We start from the raw sequence: 19945 nt of genomic DNA on the forward strand, positions 1-19945 counted from the left end.
GTTTCGTGTCTCCTTTTTTCTGTTTCAGTTAGTTTTTTAGTATCCACTTTTCCTCTCTTTATAGATTTTTGAAGTACAAATTCATATATATATATATATATATAGTATATACACCATATATACTGTATGTATATATGTGTATATATGTATACACACACACATACTCACACACACACACACACACACACATATATGTAGAATAAAGAAATGTTACCAAAACATTGAAATGCAATTAGAGAATGTCACTGAAGTAAACAGAAGGTAAGAAGGTAGCCAGAATAAGACAATGTGGAGCATTTCTAAGCTATTTTCCCACATATTTCCAAGCCTTTTTGATCATAATAGTTGGTGAAGGATGGATTGAAGAAATTTTACTCTGGGAATACACCAGTTTGAGGCAAATATAGTGCGCTCTGCATAGTATGTCTGCATTTTAAATGTAATGGGTTAAAAGTCAAAGGTACATGCTTATAGATAATCACACACTCAAAAAAAACACAAGTCAAGCGAAGTAACCAAGTGTTTTTTATTTATTACCATCCACCAAGTGAAAGTGATCATTACCAGTTACAGCCTCATGTGGTTATGGAAGCAAACGTTTGGCCAAACTCTGACTGAATTCAAACAGCCTATGCAGTCTTCATGAGTCCAGTGGCCGTAACTTTCCAGTGCTGGCACAGCAGGCAGATTTACAACACAGCTCCTCCCTCCTTGAAGATCAGTTGACTGTGAGAGGTGGATTGTCTTCCCAGTCCAGAGAGCATCTGGCAGGGGAACGACAGATGCTGACAGCTGGACTGACAGCCAGCATATGTCGCTCTCTTTATTTCTGCTAAGCTCAGACAATAGAGTTGAAGGGACGGGGGGTGCTTTGTGTTGAAGGTAGACCTAATAGCTTGTGACTTCAGAAAAGAGCCTCTATTCTCCTGGAGAGCCTGGAGAGCAATTAGTCTGCCTCTGATCCTAGCCTGAAGAGTTTATGGGTGGACTGAGCACACAAAAGAGTTCCATTCTTATTCATAGCAGACGTTTATTTTATCTTCTTTTTTTTAATTGCAGCTCAATCCATTACTGTTAGCAGTTTTATAAACTATACATTTTCCTGTATTTTTTGGTCTGCACGGTCTTTTATATCTGGCTTAATCACACATACAACGAGAGTGTAACATTAGATGATGTTGGGTCCATGCGCCGAGCACGTGTAGTTTGATGAACAACGTGATGACGCCATGCCTAGAACACCGGAAGTCATTTGCATTGAGAGCAAGTCAACACGCCCTGGAGAAACTCTGCCGGATTATTCAAGACTGCAAGTAAGTTACGGGCTGTGAAAATCGATATTGCGCAGTAAAGACTTGGTTTATTACAAGACGACATGGTTTGCAACTGTCGTTGTCCCAGAATCAATCAGTCTAGCGAATGGATGTTTAGCTAACTGTTAGCATTCATGTTTGTTGACACTGGGCAGAAGAAACTTCCTAACTAGCGTATTGTGTTTCTCATCATACTGCAGTAAACATATAAATAAACAAAGTCACAAATGCACGAAGCGACAGATAACAAGATAAACATCGCCAAGCATTTTACCACATCTTACTACGTGTCTCCTCTGTAGAAATGGGAGTTAAAGGTCTTCAGTACTTCATGGATCGCTGCTGTCCAGAAGCTTGTGTGACTGTCAACCTGAGAGAGATGGCCAGACGACAGGTTGCCAGAACCCCAGACAACACTACCAGTTGAGTTACCTGAGGACAACAGCTGGTTTAGACCTGCTCTTTTTATTTACCAACTATGCGTCAGCGCCCCTGTCAAATTCAGGGGAGAATAGAGATCAAACTGATGCAAGAGAACGTTTGACTTTGATAAACACATGAAAACGAACATCTTCATCCTGTAAAGGTAACATAATAAGGGGGCACCCGGATTTGAAGCTGGGGCCTCTTGATCTGTGGTCAGATGCTCTACCACTAAGGTCTACCCCCTGTAGTTTCAGTATTATTGATTCACTTTTTTAAATTTCAAGGCTGTGTGATATTTGGGTGTTAGAGATGGGAGAATGTGAGAACACTCACACAACCCTCGGCTCCTCAAACAACTGGCACTACACAAGTATTTGAAATTTGAAGTGGCATTTCAGAATCAGATTACATTACAAAGTTTCACTGACTGAAGATCAGATTGATTGTATTAATCCAGATTCTTTATAACTGTGCCGGACCGTGAACCACTTTTAGGGGACACTGATCCATTTCCATGCACCCCCTTCAAATAAATTGCTTTGAAATGTTAAATTTAATACATTTTACATGTATTATTTGCTCTTTTCTTAAGAAGTAGTGTGTGCTTTACCCCAGCCTATGATGCCCCCCTAAAACGTAATGGTAATAGCAGCCATCATAATGTTAATATTCAAGTGAAAAGCTCCATTATTGGAATCAATAACAATATTTGCAGATGTGAATCACATCAGAAATCCCTTGTGACAGTTCTGTACTGGTAATTTAGCAATAGTTGTCATGGTTTTTATACATCCCTAGTCCATAATATAAAACTTGAAAAGTGTTACTGAAGATAAACAGTTTTCCCTGTGTTCCATAACAACAGACATACATGACAGTAGTTTTTGTCTCAGCTGCAATAATATTATTTGTCATTCAGGTGCCACGCTCGTTGTGGACGGTATGGCATGCCTGTGCCACTGGTACACATGTAGGGACTGGGTGTGTGGTGGGCAGTGGAGGGAGTATATGGACTCCCTGAAGAACTGGGTGGAGACCTTCACCTCAGCAGGCATTAGACTAGTTTTTTTCTTCGACGGGGTGATTGAAGAGCAGAAGAGGCAGGAGTGGGTGAGGAAAACCCCTGTCAATCATATTTTATTTACAGGGTTATTTCTTGAAGCAGATTGAAACATCCTGGTTGTATTTTTAAGACACATAAAATCCTCAGGAACCTGCTGACTCTTACCGACCTCCCCTTCATCTTCTTGTCCACTTTAATAGCACAAAGCCTAGCGATATATTTTAAGTGCACTTTCAAACTAGCCGAGTGGATCTCCGAAGATCATTCTTTGTTCCCACAGGTGAAGAGGAGGTGCAGAGTGAATGGAGAGATATCTAAAATATTCCAGTACATTAAAGTACATGGCGAGCAGCCCCGGGGAGATCGTGTCTGTATCCCGTCTGGCCTGGCAACATTCACATGCTTTGCACTCAGGTTAGCTCCGCTTTTGTAGGTGTTATTTTTTTAACCCGACCCTTGTTCTGGGCACACAAACCCTACTCTGCTTCTGGTTGGCTGTGTGTGCAAAGATACTGTATATACTTGAAAAAATTGTAGCTTAAAGAGAGGTAGTTGTTGCTCTTAAAAGCTTGTGACGAAATGTGGCTGGTAGGACATGTGTGAAACAAGGGTGACTCATTTCCCCTGCACCTGTGACCTGATAACTTTTAGCACATTCCAACTTGGTGATTCATGCAGTAAGTTGGTCCAAACTATCAGCATGGCGTTGTAGGGGAAACGCGAGGGAGATAGAGTGTGCTGTGCGTTGCGTTGTGTGTGTTGTGGTTGTGTTTAGATGCATTTTTTCCCTCTAGTTGCTTATTTTCATGGTGTGTGTAGGCCTACAGTGACCAGCTGATTGTCTCTGGCGCTCCTCGCATAGCAACACTTTTGACTGATGCAGTGTAGGGCAGGTCTTGACCAGTCAATCAGAACCTGAGGAGGGCTTGACAGCCCGAAATGTGGGAGGGGGGGGAGGAACAAACATCTCTTGTACATCAGTTGTTGTCAATTCATTTCCTTTTGATTAACTTTCTGATGACTGTTATAGCTCTTAAAACAATAGATGCCCTGATCGTGGTTACGTTTGTAATAACTCACAACTGTGAATACCAAATTACTCACGTCTTTTTTTACATAATGTCCTCTGATTATAGATTTCATTATTGTCCTGCAGGTTGCTGGGTCAGGAAGTGTTTTGCTCAGTTCGGGAGGCTGACTATGAGATTGCTGCCTATGCTCGTCGCCAAGGCTGTATGGGAATTCTTGGACAGGACTCAGACTTCATCATACATGACAGGTCTCTTAATTGTATGATGTTGTTGTAATTAAGTTTGATATAAACATAGCACAGTAAGTAAGGAAATTTGTGTTTGGTAGATTATTTCTTTGTCGTAACTATGCCTCTTGACGATAAATCTTATTCCATTGGAAAGCCTGTTTATTTCCCTTATAAATGGTGCCACATTTGTAAGGAACATGCATTTATGAGCAGCAGAGCTGAGTATGTGGGTTGCGCCCATGGAAAATTTGCCAAATCTTCTCTGCCGATGCCAAACAGCTTATTTTGCCATTGACTCTTGTTTGGTGTTTGGTGGACTGGATGAATGAAGTTTGTGGAAACAAGACATATTGTCAATTTAACAATTTATCCATATAACAAAAAGGAACTTCAGCAGTGTCTGGAAGAACCGTACACAGCCACAACAGCCTGGCACCTCCTCCTCATGCTGGTCACCAGCGTGGTCACACTCTGCTGTGGGATGGCATCCCATCCTTCAACCAGCATTTGATGCAATTTAGCCAACGTGGTTGTGTTGGTCACTCTGGCACGAACAGCACACCCAAGCTGATCCCACACGTGTTCAATGGGGTTGAGGTCAGGACTGCTGGCAGGCCATTCCATCGTCTCCACTCCCAAATTCTGGGGTTTGTCTCTGATAAACCCCGCTCTGTGGAGGCGAGCGTTGTCATCTTGGAGGATAGAGTTTGGTCACCTGATTGGCAGCACCTGGTGGTACCAGAAGCTCAAAACAAGAATCAATCGCAACAGCAAAATGAGCTGTTTGGCTTTGGCAGAGAACATTTTGCAAATTTTTCATGGGTGCAACCCACATACTCTGCTCTGTTGCTCACAAGTGCATGTTCCTTACAAATGCCTGCGTGGGTTCTCTCTGGTACTCCAGCTTCCTCCCACAGTCCAAAGACATCAAGAGGGGACGAGGCTGATTGATACTCTAAATTGACTGTAGGTGTGACTGTGAGTGTGAATGGTTGTCTGTCTCTATGTGTTGGCCCTGAGATGGACTGGTGACCTGTCCAGGGTGAACCCCACCTTTCGCCTGAAAGCTGCCGGGATAGACTCCAGCCCCCCCACGACCCTTTACAGGATAAGTAGTAGAAAATGGCTGGATGGATGGATGATTATAGATAGATAATTTGTAATGGAAAATTTATTGATTTGATTGTTAAACTGTAAATAATTTATTTTTTATTTTTTTAAGTGCTCCTTACTTGTCGGTGGCAAAGCTGCACATCAGCAGCCTCACCACTGTCCTGTATGACCGGCAGAGGCTCTGTGGAGCCATTGGATTGGCTGTTACCCAGTTACCTTTGCTGGCCTGTCTCCTAGGTAACGATGTGGTGTCAGAGGAGCGGATGCACCACATCAGGAACGAAGCCATGGCAACACACAGGTGTGTGGGTTTTTGTGATTGTAATTGCTTGAATATTGAATCTGTATTTTGTCTCTTCTTTTATTTGCATCTAAAAATCACTTTAATTATTTACTATGTCAACTTGTATTGTTATGGACATTGCTCATACTATTTATACAGGGCGTTTTTGTTTTTTTTTTCAACCATCCAAAAAAGGCTTGGAGTCTTTTCCAAGTGAAAACATTTATTTTTTTGTATCCTCAATCTGAATACTACTACAGTTGTGAGGCTTTAAGACATTTTATCCTCATTTGGGCATTAAGGAGTTGTTAAACCAAAGTTTGGTCAGCGCACTGATAAATTGATTAAAGCTCTGTTGTGTAGCTTATGTTGAATCACAGGAACAAGACAAATTATATAAAAGCTTATCATATCTTCTGTCCCTCAGGAAAAAACACCCCTCACCACAGTCCAGAGCTCCACAGGGGCAGATGGTTCTCGCCGTATCTGAGTTTGTGAGTAATTTGTGGTGTGGAGAGGAAGAAGAGACTGAGTATATTCCTCAGTCTCTTAGCCTGTCAGCTCCAGACAGAAAGCTAATGGAGAAGGGCATTTTTTCCTATTTACTGCCTGGACAAGAAGCTCCTCAGCAGGATGCTCCTCCCTCTCACTCTGCCTTTGAAAATTACATCAGTCCCGCAATATTAAAGGTATGTCCGGTTCCACGTAAGACTCCCCAGTTTTGAGAGTATCAAAACCGTGATACATCAATTTTTTTTTCACTGTTTGTTTTTCTAGGTGTGTAGAGAAAAGCATGTAGCAGCAGAGGATTTCATGGTTTATGGTGTTGTGTGTGAAGGAGTGCTTGAATGTAGCAACAGTCTCGAGGATGAAGAAGACAATGAGCTGCTGCCTCAGGCACTGGTCTACAGGCCCTGTAGACAACACATCTACAGTCTGCTGCTGCCGAACAAACATGATGGTAGTACAGCAGACTCACACACTCAGAGAAAAATACACATCTTTGCAAACCTCGTCATAGTCAAATTCACATTTGAATGCAGTTGCACGCAAAGTTACTGAGAAGACTCTGAGCTAGACGCACTACATCAGGGATCATGCATGTAGACACGGACGCACACAGGCACATCTCAGTAAAACTGCTGCCTTGTGTGTTTTCAGGCAGCAGTGAGGAACCTCCAGCAATCAAGGAGTGGTTTGTCTATCCTGGAAACCCCCTGAAGCAACCTGACTTGGTCCAACCCGTCCCGATCAGCCTCCCATGTGTGACACCTGCTCATGTTTTAGTATAATAATCTTTGTGTTCTTAGCTCAGTTGAGGTCAAAGTCTCGGTTTAACCTGTCAGCTGACGCAAGTTGAGAGGATCTGATAAGAAAAGAATGGATTCTTAGTCACAATCTACCATGTTAGTTACATTGTTCACTGCAATGCTCCTGCTAAAAAACCTCAAACTCAGTCGTGGTTTCCTGGAGGGATGCACTGATGATATGAAAATTTTGTCCGCTACCAATGACTGATATTAACATTCCTGTTCTGGCCGATGATCAATGTGACAATGTCAGTATGATCGGTGTTAAACACATTTCTTCACAAATGAAATGGATTAGCCTATTGCATCATACCAAATACTGTTTGTCACAATCTATACAGTGTTTTCAAATCCAAAACCAAACACTAATGGATGTTATCTGTCTGACGTAGGTGATCAGCCCAGTCTGGACTTACTGTGGTTAGGCTCTGGTCCAGAAGTCTCTGCACTTCGCCTGACGTCCTTCTTGTCAATTTTTGACTGCCAGGAATTCTCCCAGTTGTATGAAGTTATCGACGACTCTCTCCTGGCTGCTGTCTGTCTGGTCACCTACATCGTCCTCCAGGTAGTTTTAACAAGCACAGCCAGATAGAACACAGGCCATTAGTTGAATCTAAATGAAGGTGAAGACTGATTCATATTATGGTTACAAAATGTCTCCGAAAATCCTCATTAGTAATGGAGACTGACGTGTATCTCACGTTTACCCTGGCAAAGCTTCATGTTCACATCAAGCTCTAATGAATACGTTAAGCTCTCCAAAGAAACAGTTGAGTACAAAGAATCAGTTCGTGTTTCAGGCAAGATCATTTTGGTGTATGTGGAGTAACACCACACCTGGTGATTTGTGTAAACACAAAATGACACTAAAACATACAAGGTGGCTTTTGAGGTAGGATTCACATCTATAAGAATTATTCCACTCTTTTGTCAACGTCAGAGGTGAGGTTAAACATCTCTTGTTGACGGTCTGCTTTTTCTGGCTTGATGGCTTCCATTAGCACCCAGTTTATCCACAGACGCTGATGCATGTAACTGCTGCTCTTACGTCAACAACCGCTCTGATAACCACCCCAGGGCTTTGAATTGAGCCATTTCTTAATTCACCCCACTGCATTTGCGTCCGTATTTTGGGTGTCATTTTAAGATAAACAATTTTGTTGTTTGTAATCCCTTATGTAATGCTCTGTTTTTGATTTGAATCGCTCAGTCACCATCATCTTTTTTTTTTTTTTTCGAAGTATTTGAAAGAAGAAGAGATTTTGTCCCGTAGCTGTTTTGCGCTGACGTCATCTGAGCTCCAGTACATCACCGGGATAAAAGTACAAGCGTCATTTTGCTGAAGATAAACAAACCTTCTATCCTCATATCAACCCTGCAATGAGCAGCTTGTAGATGAAACTGCCGTCAAATATTGTTTTGGGACTTCAAACATTTCAGACTCTAAAATTAAATGAGGGGGGGGGGGGGGGACAGTGGTCCGCAAGCTGACGTGAGGATGTTGAGGTTACGTGACATCTTTATGCTAACAGGGATTCCCAGGTCTTTTTATAATCACAAGCGTTTATTCACTGATGCATGTTTTCTGTCAGGTGAACACTGTCAAACACTTGTTCAAATGCAGCGAAGAGCGGCATGTTAGGTGAGCTGTTAGACGAGTTGACTGCCAAAGTTGAGCAGACAGGTCGACAGACAACAGGAGCTGTTGTTGTCTGATCCTGGCTGCATTCACATTCGCTCGTCACTCTTCTATTGAAATAGCTTCAGGGTTTGTTTGTTTTGAACACACCACTGGGTAGCCTTGTTTCTGCGCTCAGCATTGTTTCTTTTTCTGTTGGTTTGGTGAACAGACAGCAGACCAAACAAATTGACCCACAAAGAAGAAACATTGGGATGTGATTGAATTAGAAAATCATGTATTTTCCTCCGTGTGTGTGTGTGTGTGTGTGTGGGTCCAGGTCCCCACTTTATCTTCAGAGGACGTGGACGCTTACCTGAGTCAGGCTGTGTGTCTGAAACTAAAATCTCCTCAAGAGCTTCAACAGATCAAGGTCAGCATCAACTCTCAACACAAATTGTGTCTTAATTCCATTTTTTTTTGTTTATTTGAATGAGGATTGTCATAAAACAGCCAGGCAAGGCAAGTTTATTCAACACCATTCAGACTCAAGGCAATTCACAGTGCCTCATAGGGACCAGAAGTTAGAGGTGTTAAACACAGGTTTCACCGTGATACAATATTACATCATGTACAATGAGAAGGTATCTGTCGATATCACAAAGTCTCCTGCAATCCTGTAATCAGTATGAGACAATATATGTCTACTGTTACATTCATATCACCAACATACAAAAAGCATCGATGGACTTAAAAAATGCAATAAGATGTGCCATTGGAATTTCAAAATAAAGGTGTGGTAGGACATGTGTGAAATTTAATTTAGGGTATTGCAAAATGGATCCTGATTTTGCATCCATTACCTTATATCATTGGTCATTGACTCGATATATTGATACAGATCAATATAGAGGTAGACCTCCACTGTAGACTTGCTGTCTTTACTGACATTAAGAGAGCAAAGAGCTGTGAAGACACTGTCACAGTAGTCCGGGCTGCTATTCTTCTGTTCTCATTTAAACAAAAGCCATTTCACAAAGGTCTCTTTTTAGGTTTGTACTGATGGTTTATTTCTGTGTTCAGCTGTAGAAATTTAGAACAGATTACTTGATCAGTTTTCTGATTTCTATGTCCAGTGCAGCCAAAATGTGACAGGTTTCCCACTGCAAGAAAACAAAAGGCCCTCTGTAGTTTACAGTAAACAGGGACCAATAGAAGCAAACACGGCTCAGAAAACATTTCCAGTCATAGAAAGTGAAGCGCAAAATGCGGAGAAAACATAAATAAGCTGTGGAATAAAGAAAGCAAGCAAAACAATTTAGTTTAACTGCAGAGTGGTTGTTTCACACATGGTATTTTTGTATTTCACACCTTTCAAAAAGGTTCATGTAGATTTTCACTTCACATTATAAAATAAACACATTCAGGAATTTGTGTTTGAAGCTAAAAATTGTACCCTCCTCTCATACTTATATACCTTCACTAACATTTTATAGAAAAACTGATTCATTGATCAGTCAGAATTCTTCTCACACAGTCTTCTTCTTATGTGCACTCTGAATGAGAGACTCAGTGCTTTTCCATTCTCTGGGAAAACTGCATTGATGTCTGCTGCCTTGTTGTAGCCCCATTTATTTTTACTGCTTAATTACCATACTTATGTCTAGTAATTTGTATTTTTGCTGCTTGTCTGTTTTCTACACAATAATTACAGCGGGGCGTTGATTTGAATATGTTGTCAGGGACATGTTCAGAGCTCTGGGAGGAGGGTTAACGGAAAAAGATTAGTGTATGAATTACCTGCACACACACACACTCACACACAAAACACATGAATTTGTAGATACTCTAAGAAGTGGGTAAAGAGACAGACAAGTTTATGTTTTCAATTATGGGTGCTTGTGTGTAAAACCAGGAGAGTGATACAGAAATACTCACAGTACAAACTGGAAATCTGACTTTTTACTTTTTATTTCACCACATCACATCAGAGTAAAAATTTAAATTAATATGTTCAACTGAGTGAAAAGCCAAAGAAACACCATTTATTTGAATGTGTTTTTAAGGGACAGGGTTTTCGGATACATTGGTTTTGTTGCAACATTCCTCCCTATGGGGTTTTGTGTGTGTGAGTCTGTGTGTGTGTGTGTGCCTGCGTGTGCGCATGTGTGTGTGTGTGACAGAGATTGTGCTGGCGACAGTCGCCTGTCTGCCCTGGCTGACGCTCACCGCATGGAGCTATTTACATCAAACACACTTTGCCTTGCAGAACACACACACACACACACGTGCACGCGCACGCCGTTGTGTTTTTGTCTTTTGTCTCGCTCTCACTTTCTGTTCTCATATTCTTGGACTTTTTACACTCGACCTCTTTTTCCTCTCGGCACGGCTCTTTGGGTTTTTTAGGTTTTTTTTCTTTGTGTTGCTCTGTTTGTGTGTGCCTTCAGGCTTTTGTGTCTCTGTCTAGTGCTTCATTGTTTCAGTAGGTGAAGTTGTGTTTGACTGGAAGCAGGTGACAGGCAGGGCTGTGTGTGTGTGTGTGCGTGCGTGCGTGCGTGCGTGCGTGCGTGTGAGCACACACACAGTCACCGTTATCAGTGCAATCTGAAGACAGGTGAGAGCAGAGGGCACACACACTCGGAGAACATCTGCCTGCTGTTACTGACTGATGTCATTACAGTCAGCTTGCACTCATCTTCTCTTTCTTCATTGTGTTCCTCTCTTTCCCTTTACAGGCTGTCATGGTCAATAAAACCATCCAACCCTGCCCTGGTTTTGTTCTCTTACATTTTTTTTATCATTTTATAACTGTTTTTCAGCTAATGGCAGCTGGTTAGTTCGCTTGCACAGAGTAAAATGAAGTGAAGTTGATGGTATTTTGTCAAAGTTGTTCAAACTTATTCTGTTTGGTGACACTAAATCAACATATTGAAGAAACTTGACCAGAACTATCTCAGTGTTGTTGATATCGGTGGTTTAGCGTGTGTGTGTGTGTGTGTGTGTGTGTGTGTGTGCGCGCGCATGTGCACATTACATGAGTAAGAGTCAGGCGTATCTGCAGTGCACAAGATCAGCAGTGTTACTACTATCAAGTCTCATGACAGAAGTTAAAAGACCTCATAATAAAGATGTGTGCCACCGACCAAATGTAAATGAGGCCCTTTTTCTTCTTCTACTCTCAGCTGCCGTTCCTCTCCAGTCGAGCAGTGCAGCTGGGATCCCTCTATGTTCGAGGACTGAGTCACCTGCTGGGTGCCAACTGTGCTAGTGGCTGCCCGCTGCCCAGGGCTGCCCTGATGCCTTGGCACAGCTTCGATGGACGGCTGTTCCACTCAAAGTACCTGCTGGCACACAGCGGCACTCAAGAAACTGTGCTGTTGGATGGCGATGTGAGTGGAGACAGAAATGTCTGTCTTTTTTTTTTTTAGGAAAGTGAACAAAAATTATGAAATTGTGTCCCATTTCTGATTTTTTTGGGGGGGTTCCATTTCTATTTTTTCTGCAAACATGAAGTCATACTGTATGTCTTGGTCGTTTGTCATGTGCAGGCGTAATCTTACTGCTATTGTCCTCCTCCCCCTCCAGTCTTCCTGTCTGTCGCTGTTTCTCCAGCTGAAAGAAAACGTTACAGAAGCCTGCAGGAGGAGAAACCGAGTCCTGCAGTCCAGACCCAGACCTGGTGCACCCGAGCAAAGAACCAAACAAGAGCCCAGTGACAAACACACAGGTGAGACACCAGCCACCTCACATTTGAAACGGGTGTGTTTTTTTCCTCTGTGGGTCGATGTTACTCTAGTTGTCATAAAGATTTTGGTCTCTCTGTTGTTTCATCTGTCATAGTTGTGCTGATATTTTGGATATTTAGTCTTTGAAGCAGCACATTGAAGAAAGTGATCTTGAGACTAACCAACTCTGAGAGAGTGAAACTACAGTATGTTTCTAGATTCTCAGGTGCACTGGGGGGCCTAGAGGTTAAAACACATAGCAATGTATTGCAGTGCCTCCAGTACACTTATTGCTTGGCACCCGACTGTTGTGTGCTTTTTCCTGTGTCTATCTGCGCGTGAGTCACCCAGCTCGAAGGCTAAATGTAGACGGAAAATACATCATAAGCAGCAGTGTGTGATGTTTCTGTTATTTATAAGCCTCCAAAGTTGGAAAGACATAGTGGACACTGGGTTTCAGTATCTGGCTTTCCCAGAATCTTGAAATATATCCTCAACAAGTGCGGCTTAAATGCTCTTATTTGGTTCCTTTATTTGATGCACCATTTGCTAGATTTGTATACTTTTCAGCTCAGCTTTTCCTCCGGTTCTTTACCAACTTGCTCACCTTTTTTCGACCTAGTACAACAATCACACCACAACCATCGTGCTATCAGACAGCCCCTCCTTATGGCTCTTTGAACTTCCATTCTCCTATTCAGGCTGTGGACCGTGAACTATCCCCTCATGTTTCACATAAGACTTTTTTTTTTTCCTTTTTCTTCCTCTCTCTTTTTTTTTGTCTTTTTGTGTTTGTCGGAAAAAATCAGTATAAGTTGAGTTGTCATGTTTTGGAGCAAGTTGTGACAGTGGTGTGAGCACGGTGATCTGAATGGCAGACAAACTGTAGCTCATACCAAAAAAAAAAAAAAAAAAGATGAAAAAAACACTCTAGAAAATACTGGAAGCCAAATGGAGAAGCAGCATTTTAATCTGACAGTTGATCTGCGGTTGTAGTTCTCTGGTGCCCCTCACAGAACCACATTACCCAGAGGGCCGTGCTGTAACGAGCTCCATGTGTGCTGTGGCCTTAACACATACCACGGCGTGTGCGCCCACACACACACACACACAAGCACATGCACACGCTTGGCTCCAACACTTGCTTTGTCAGTGCGCTAGTAATAGTAGGTTTCTGTTTATAGGCTGGGAGAGCTCTATTTTAAGACTCACAACAAGACTGACTGATTACAGACTTCTCTCTCCGTCTCCCCCATCGGCTCCCCTTCCCCTCAGTTGTTCCTCTCTGTTTTACTCTTCATCCTTTTATTTTTCTCGATCTTTCCCTTGCCCTCTCCATTTCCCTTTTCATGTTTTTCTCTTGTTTTCTTTCTGCCTCACTACAGTCAGAGCCTTCAGTGATAGGGATGATTCACCAGTGTTCATTGTCTAACAGCTACTTTCAGCTGCTCGTTTTATTTGTCTATATTCTGTCCTGCTCTTCATTTGTGTTAATCCATACACTTGTCAACACAGCCCTCAAAACTTCTCAACATTTATATATTCCCATTTTTAGATGCTTTTGCTGACATTTATACATTTGTATTAGTTTTGAGGTTTTTGCTATCATCAGAATGCTGCTCTCTATGAGTGCTGTTAAATGCACAGAAGTTTATTCTTCATTATGTTTTTGAAATGTTAATTTATATAGAATATTGGTGCTATAACCGTTGAACAGCACATGCGACAGAAATAAAGCCCTTCAAAGGATTGGCTGTCAGATAGAAATGTGTGGAGCATCAGTGGAGTTCTCAATTAGGTTGAACCTTTAAGTACAGTTTTACTTTTCAGCCCCCCTCCTGCTCAGTGGTCATTCACTGAGCGCTAGTCAGCAGCAGCACATGTAATGTGAAACTGTAGTTTTCATTCAATCTTGTGACTTTTAAACCTTTTGCAACCGTTTCTAAATAGGAGCTGCATGCCAAGTTGTTGCAGAGTCTCCGATTTGCGCCGAACTGTCTGCTTTTTGCCCAAGTCAACCCTTGTGGGTCTCCTGAGGATGTTTTTGGTTTTATAGATGGAAGGCTGTACACTCTTTATACCTCAGTGTTTCATTTCTGCCAGACACAGACACTGATCATTACTACAGAACTGTGGGGATCTGCAGTGTGTGTGTGTGTGTGTGTGTGTGTGTGCGTGCGTGTATGTGTGTGTAAGAGAGAGTATGAGGGTGTGTGAGAGTAGTGGTGGCGCTATGTGGTATCGTTGAGGGCTTCGCTCGGTTTTTGTTTGGAATCAGGCCTGATGTTTAGTCTCCTCAGCAAATATCTCCTCTGCTCGCCTGCCTGTCCTCGCAATTACACTTCAGCAGAGAACCCAGGAGAGTTGCTCTCTCTCAGAGTTGCCTCTAGAGTTTATTTCTGTCCAGAAAGTTGCAGAACAGTAAGTGAAAGCATCCTCCTTCTCACCCTCAGATCTTCTCTCTGATCTATCCTTTGATCAAGTTCATTTTCATTAACAGGCAATCAGCTGTCCTCGATTGCAGAAATAACAACCAGTCTCTTTCTAATCTGGTTTGCCGCCCTCTTGCTTTTATCTGAATCTAAATCTGGGAAATGAAAACATTTTCCTAAAGACAAAATGGCAACAAAAATGACCATAAAAAGTCTTGGCGCTTGTGGCCTGACTGACTCGTCGCCCATTTATAAGTGTGGCATTCTTTCATTTGCCCCAAACCCAAAACACACACGCACACACACACACACACGCACACAAACACACGCAAACACATACACACTTTCACAACCACTGGATTGATCCTAGGAGTGCAGCCTGATTTAGCTTTGAAGGCGAGAATTCCTTTCGCCAACATTTAATGTTGGACTAGATGTTTTATTTCAAGCACTTTGTAAATTGGCTTTCATTCTGCCACATCTGTCAAAGTTCCTTTGTGAAAAATACTTCACAAGCACGAGAAACATGGAGCCAATTAATCATGTGTTTTACCCAAAAGGGAAAATGTCGTTAACTGGCTTAACCATTAATTTAGTAGAGAAATCTATCTGTGAGAAATCTGTAGCATTTCAGATGTAACTTGAATGCGTTAGATGGCGGTTTGACAGCTACAGTAGATCTGTCTGCTTTGAGCCTCGTTCAGCTTTTCTCTGTCTTTGAATAATTCTGCTCTCAGCGCTGACGGCAATTGTCAGACTCGATGAGTGTCGTGTCTTTTCTGCTGTTCTGCGGGTAGCCTTGAAATAATTGCGGATAAGCTGTGTGTGTACGCGTGCGCACGCGCGCCTTTGTGTGTGCCGGCGTGCATGCCTGTGTGTGTGTGTGTGTGTGTGTGTGTGTGTGTGTGTGTGTGTGTGCCTGTGTGTGTCCCACAACTTTAAATGACTGATTGAGGGTTAAGACTTGGTTTTCCGGGTCCGGGTTGGGCATCCAGGGGTGGTGTGAAGGTTAGGGTAAGGGTCTTGAGAGTGAATGTCAGTGATATTGCAGATGCAGTACTTTGGACTGATGTGTCTCGCTAAAACTGTTAAACTGAAACGTTGCTACTGAAGTAATCAAAGAGGATTTACCTCCATGACGTCCATCCCATTCGATTCTCTGACTCTCTGAAAGTAGGTGTATCTAAACTAGAAAAGTCTCACTGTGTAACTTATCCAGACATAAACAGTCGATTTTAAATCTTGGAAAAAAATGGTTCACATGCTTCATAATTTAGTGCTAAATAAAAAGATGGGGAAAAAGTTAGAGCTCAGACAAAATTCAGCCTCGTTAGAATTTATTAAGACGTTAACTCTCTGGATGCCCCTGAGGCACTCAAGACTTGTATACAAGTTCCCTGAGACAATATGGGGGAACAGAACATTCCCTCTCTGATCCAGCAGCAGAAAGAGTTACAACACTGCAGCGGTGTCTGTAAAACTGACACTGCTGAGTTTATATGCTGTATCTCAGCAAAACCAGGATGATGGCAGTGGGATTTGGTTCTGTCTAAACCAGGATTACGTTCGTGTTAGTTCTCATTTTTATGGTGATATTGCAGAATCATAGTGTTAAACTGACCTGAGAATGGATCGATGGTCGGATATTGGATCCTCACTCTGTCCCTTCCATCCTGATGTCTTAATCTAAAACTATAAAACTATTCCCCCACCGCCCCTGGTAGTAGACAGCAGCACCGAGGCCAGTGATGCCGTTTCAGTGGTTCCCATTTTACATCTTTTATTCGACTTGTTTTTCAAACCTACTGCTACTTCATCGATTTTAGAGTGACGCGCGAATGCAGACTGACTGAACTTGTGTAAAAGTTGCTCAAGGTAACGTCTGAGGTAGGAGCCAAACGCGTTCAACCAGGTTTTGCATTTACATCAATGCCAGTTTGAGAATGAACTGATGCATACCCGGGTCTGCCTCAGGGTCATTTGACCTGGAACTGAATGCTGATGAAACCTCTTCCCATAATATTTAAAAAACAGATGTTAGACATCTTTACGTATTTTCCTCGGCTAATAGAAAATAGCAAAGATTTGAAAAAAAAAAATTTATTGCAGAATGAGTGTGTCCATGCAGCACGTGTTGCCTGTTGTGAGAAGCTGATGGAGTAAACAACATTTGCTGACATTTCTTACTTCCAGGTGGACCTCGGGATTTTTCTGGGGACTGGAGGGAGAGAGGAGGTCATCAACAGGGAGGCGGATGGAGCAACAGAGACGAGGCTAGACGAGAACAAAGTGAAAGTAAAAATCTGGAAAAACAGTGGGAGAGACAGAGAGGACATTTCCACCCTCATTCTTATCCTTACTGCAATGAAGTGGGTCTTCAGGGCATGAGCTCGCCTCCAAAACAGTCCAGAGGCCGATCGCGTCACTGCAGAGGGAGATCCCAGCTGGCTCCCAGGTAACACCACTACAACACTAAAACACTCTCCTTCAACAGGCCTTTGTTTTCATTCATCTCATGTTTCTTCTCTTCTTATTTCTCCTCTCAGATGGTCTCAACCTCCTGCTCCTGGACCATAACAGAACCCTGACAGAGAGGAGAGGATTAGAGGGGAGCACTTGAGGAGTTAAGAGGATGGGAAAGACACCATGAAAGGAGTGAAGGAATCAAATTTCTCTGAACAAACTGATTAGTGAATTACCCGTCAAGAATGTTTGTCGAAAGGATGCGGTGGATAGAAGTAAATGGGGATTAAGGGGATGCAGAATGAATTGATGAAGAATACTTGACCTAACATACGTCTGTATTTCTGTGCATTTGTTAAAAAAAAATAAAATCTCCAGACTCTCTTTCATGTCAGGGCAACTAACTTCGCTTACTGTGACAGAAAATGAACAGTTAGTAATCAAACACAACTGACCCACTTCAAACATACACTGAGACAAGGATTAAGGGTAAATCCTCAAGCCTGTTTTTTTGTTTGTTTGTTTATTTTTACCTCTTATCTTTGCCAATAAAAGGCATAAATCTTAAAAGCTGTGTGTATCCAGTTCCACAATCCTTTTAAAGTCTTGGTTTTCACCCGAGAAGCTGTAAGTCTGCTGAGGTTGCTGATGGAGAATTTTGTGGAAATAATTTATGCAAGGAAAAAAAACAAAACAATGGTTTCCCTTTTTATGGATGCATTGAGGTGCAAAAAAAAAAAGTTAATTCTTATACTTTATTTGACTCTTGTAAGAGGTTCATGTGAGTTCTTTTAAAGGTCTAAAATCCATTCATTTAGATTCAGGCCTGAAAATGTCTTAAAAATCGATGTAGTTGCATGAACTTCGTCGCCTTCTTAAAGTCTTTTTTCAGTTTCTCAGAAAACACAAAAAGTTGGAGACAATCCATCATAAGGAGATGTTTTAGGCAAAAAAAAAAAAGGTCAAAAAATGACTTAGTCAATTATTTTAAGAAGGTGACGAAAAGATGCATCTGTAACACTGTAACCAAAGTATAAAATGACTAACATGGAACCAAAACCATTCATAAGCACTCGAACTTTGCAGTCCAGCTAAGCTAGCGTGTTACTCTGATGTGTATAAGAATCTATTCGTCAGATTCGTGTAATATTGTAGGTTCAAGTTCAACGAGATCTGGCTTGTGCTTTACTGAAGCCTGCTGGAAACACAGTTTTGAAACCTGCTGCAAATTTGCAGGAAAATACCTGTCAATTATGTACTCATACATCCTCATTTGAGAAGAGTGTTGGTCTCTTCTGATTCGTTACAGAAAATTAAAAATCAGTACGGGAAGGGATACAGACATGACCTTACTGAGCTCATAATTGTGTTTCCTCTCAGGTAAGTTTGACTGAAGAAAAACAACGTTTTGTCTTCATGCTGGAGTTTAAGGGTTTGGAAATCTTTATCAACCTCTTCTTAAAGGGAGGTGACCACACAGTTCACTCCTGGTTCAGTCCAGTGGCAGCAGAACCTCAGAGAAAATAACCCTGTGTGTGTGTGTTTGAGGTGGGGGGATAAGGGTGGGGCACTCAACCCACATACGGCTTTCGTCAAGTCGTCCCTTCTCGATGCTAACAATAACAGGAGGAGGGATGTTTTCTGTGGCAAAGAGGAAGCAAGAAATGGAAGCTTAAAAGAGAGGAAGAGGGGAAAAAGGAAAATGTAAGAAGGAAATTGAATGTAAAAGAGTGGGCAAATAAACATTTAAGGGTTGGAGACTAGAAGTGAAGGAAATACACTAGAGTAGAGGGTGATGGAGGACTAAAAATAGAGAAACCAACAAAAAACAGGATGAGAGGGAAGAAAAGAGGGGAGGAAAGGAAGAGAAAAGAGTTTTGAGCCGATAGTCGGTTGTCTCGCTTCAACCACAGGAAACCCTGTTGGCTGTCTGACAGATCAGCTTCCTGCGCGTGCATGTGTGTTTGTATATATGTGTATGTATGTGTGTGATGGAGGTCTGGGCGTGGTTCCTCAGCTGCATGGACACAGACAGTCAAAACCCTTTGGAGGCCTCCTCTGGGACTGGCTTAGTTTTTTCTCATGTTTTCTCGCTGTCTTTTCTAAACTACATTCACAGTGAGCTCAGTAAACCAGGCATCCATAACCCTGCTGGACCCAGGAGATTTGATTTAAGCTCTTTGTGGTATCCAACACTTGACCACAAACCCACTTCAACAAATGATAAAAAGATGTCTTCATATAGTGAGAAAGCCTGTGTTAGGAGGCAGGTTGGGGTGCTGGGAGGGTCAAAGGTACACCAGACCTTAGCAAGGAAGACTCCTCTTTGCTTCCTGGTACCTGAGCACATCATCTTTAAACAACTGAGTTGACCAAGAGGGCCAACACTGTGAGTAGATTTGTAGATGAGTGTTGGAGCATAAACACTGTTGAAGTGAGGGTCCGCTGATGATCAAATCATGTAACTGCAGTTTGCATAGATGTGGAATTAATCCTGGACAGGTCACCAGTCCATCACAGGGCCAACACATACAGACAGACAACCATTCACACTCACAGTCACACCTACGGTCAATTTAGAGTATCAATCAACCTCGTCCCCTCTTGATGTCTTTGGACTGTGGGAGGAAGCTGGAGTACCAGAGAGAACCCACCCAGGAACAGGGAGAACATGCAGACTCCACACAGAAAGATCCCGTGCTCGAGCCGGGGACCCTCTTGCTGAGAGGCGACAGTGCTAACCACTGCACCACCGTGCCGCCCTCATGCATCATTTAATGCCAATTAATCTCGACTGAACGCAGGGATGCCCTTTCACAACAGCAGTGATCAGGACGAGAGAAATTAAAAACAGGTCACCAAAAAAACCTGGTCTTTGCCACATGTGACTGTCTGATTCCATTTATGAGTCTCACAGTTGCAGTTGTGAAATTGT

General features: G+C 42.3%; 1 protein-coding gene across 2 annotated transcripts; it reads left to right on the forward strand.

Annotated features, from left to right (window-relative positions):
* Window positions 1–1211: 1211 nt before the first annotated feature.
* On the forward strand, window positions 1212–17554 carry fam120b (family with sequence similarity 120 member B). 2 transcript variants are annotated; one of them, XM_086185795.1, is made up of 15 exons: window positions 1212–1313; window positions 1616–1735; window positions 2659–2849; window positions 3083–3216; window positions 3959–4081; window positions 5286–5477; window positions 5887–6148; window positions 6237–6420; window positions 6621–6722; window positions 7162–7334; window positions 8728–8820; window positions 11573–11779; window positions 11976–12117; window positions 16741–17002; window positions 17094–17553. In XM_086185795.1, exons 2-15 carry the CDS (start codon window positions 1618–1620, stop codon window positions 17122–17124), a joined length of 2214 nt encoding a protein of 737 aa, XP_086041921.1. In that variant the 5' UTR covers window positions 1212–1313; window positions 1616–1617; the 3' UTR covers window positions 17125–17553. The 2 variants fall into 2 exon arrangements, with proteins under 2 accessions (XP_086041921.1, XP_086041929.1); XM_086185803.1 differs by lacking the exons at window positions 2659–2849; window positions 3083–3216 and having other exon boundaries at window positions 1616–1733; window positions 3956–4081; window positions 17094–17554.
* Window positions 17555–19945: the final 2391 nt, after the last annotated feature.

The sequence above is a fragment of the Aulostomus chinensis genome, chromosome 2, assembly GCF_037954235.1.
Source record: "Aulostomus chinensis isolate RoL2024-O1b breed Wild chromosome 2, RoL_Achi_v1.0, whole genome shotgun sequence".
NCBI lineage: Eukaryota > Metazoa > Chordata > Actinopteri > Syngnathiformes > Aulostomidae > Aulostomus > Aulostomus chinensis.

Excerpts from the sequence above, each read along its gene's own strand:
- fam120b (XM_086185795.1), top strand. The coding sequence starts at position 1,618 with ATGGGAGTTAAAGGTCTTCAGTACTTCATGGATCGCTGCTGTCCAGAA. Across the intron at positions 1,736-2,658 it reads AACCCCAGACAACACTACCA|GTGCCACGCTCGTTGTGGAC; the intron begins GTTGAGTTACCT and ends TTTGTCATTCAG. Across the intron at positions 4,082-5,285 it reads GACTTCATCATACATGACAG|TGCTCCTTACTTGTCGGTGG; the intron begins GTCTCTTAATTG and ends TATTTTTTTAAG.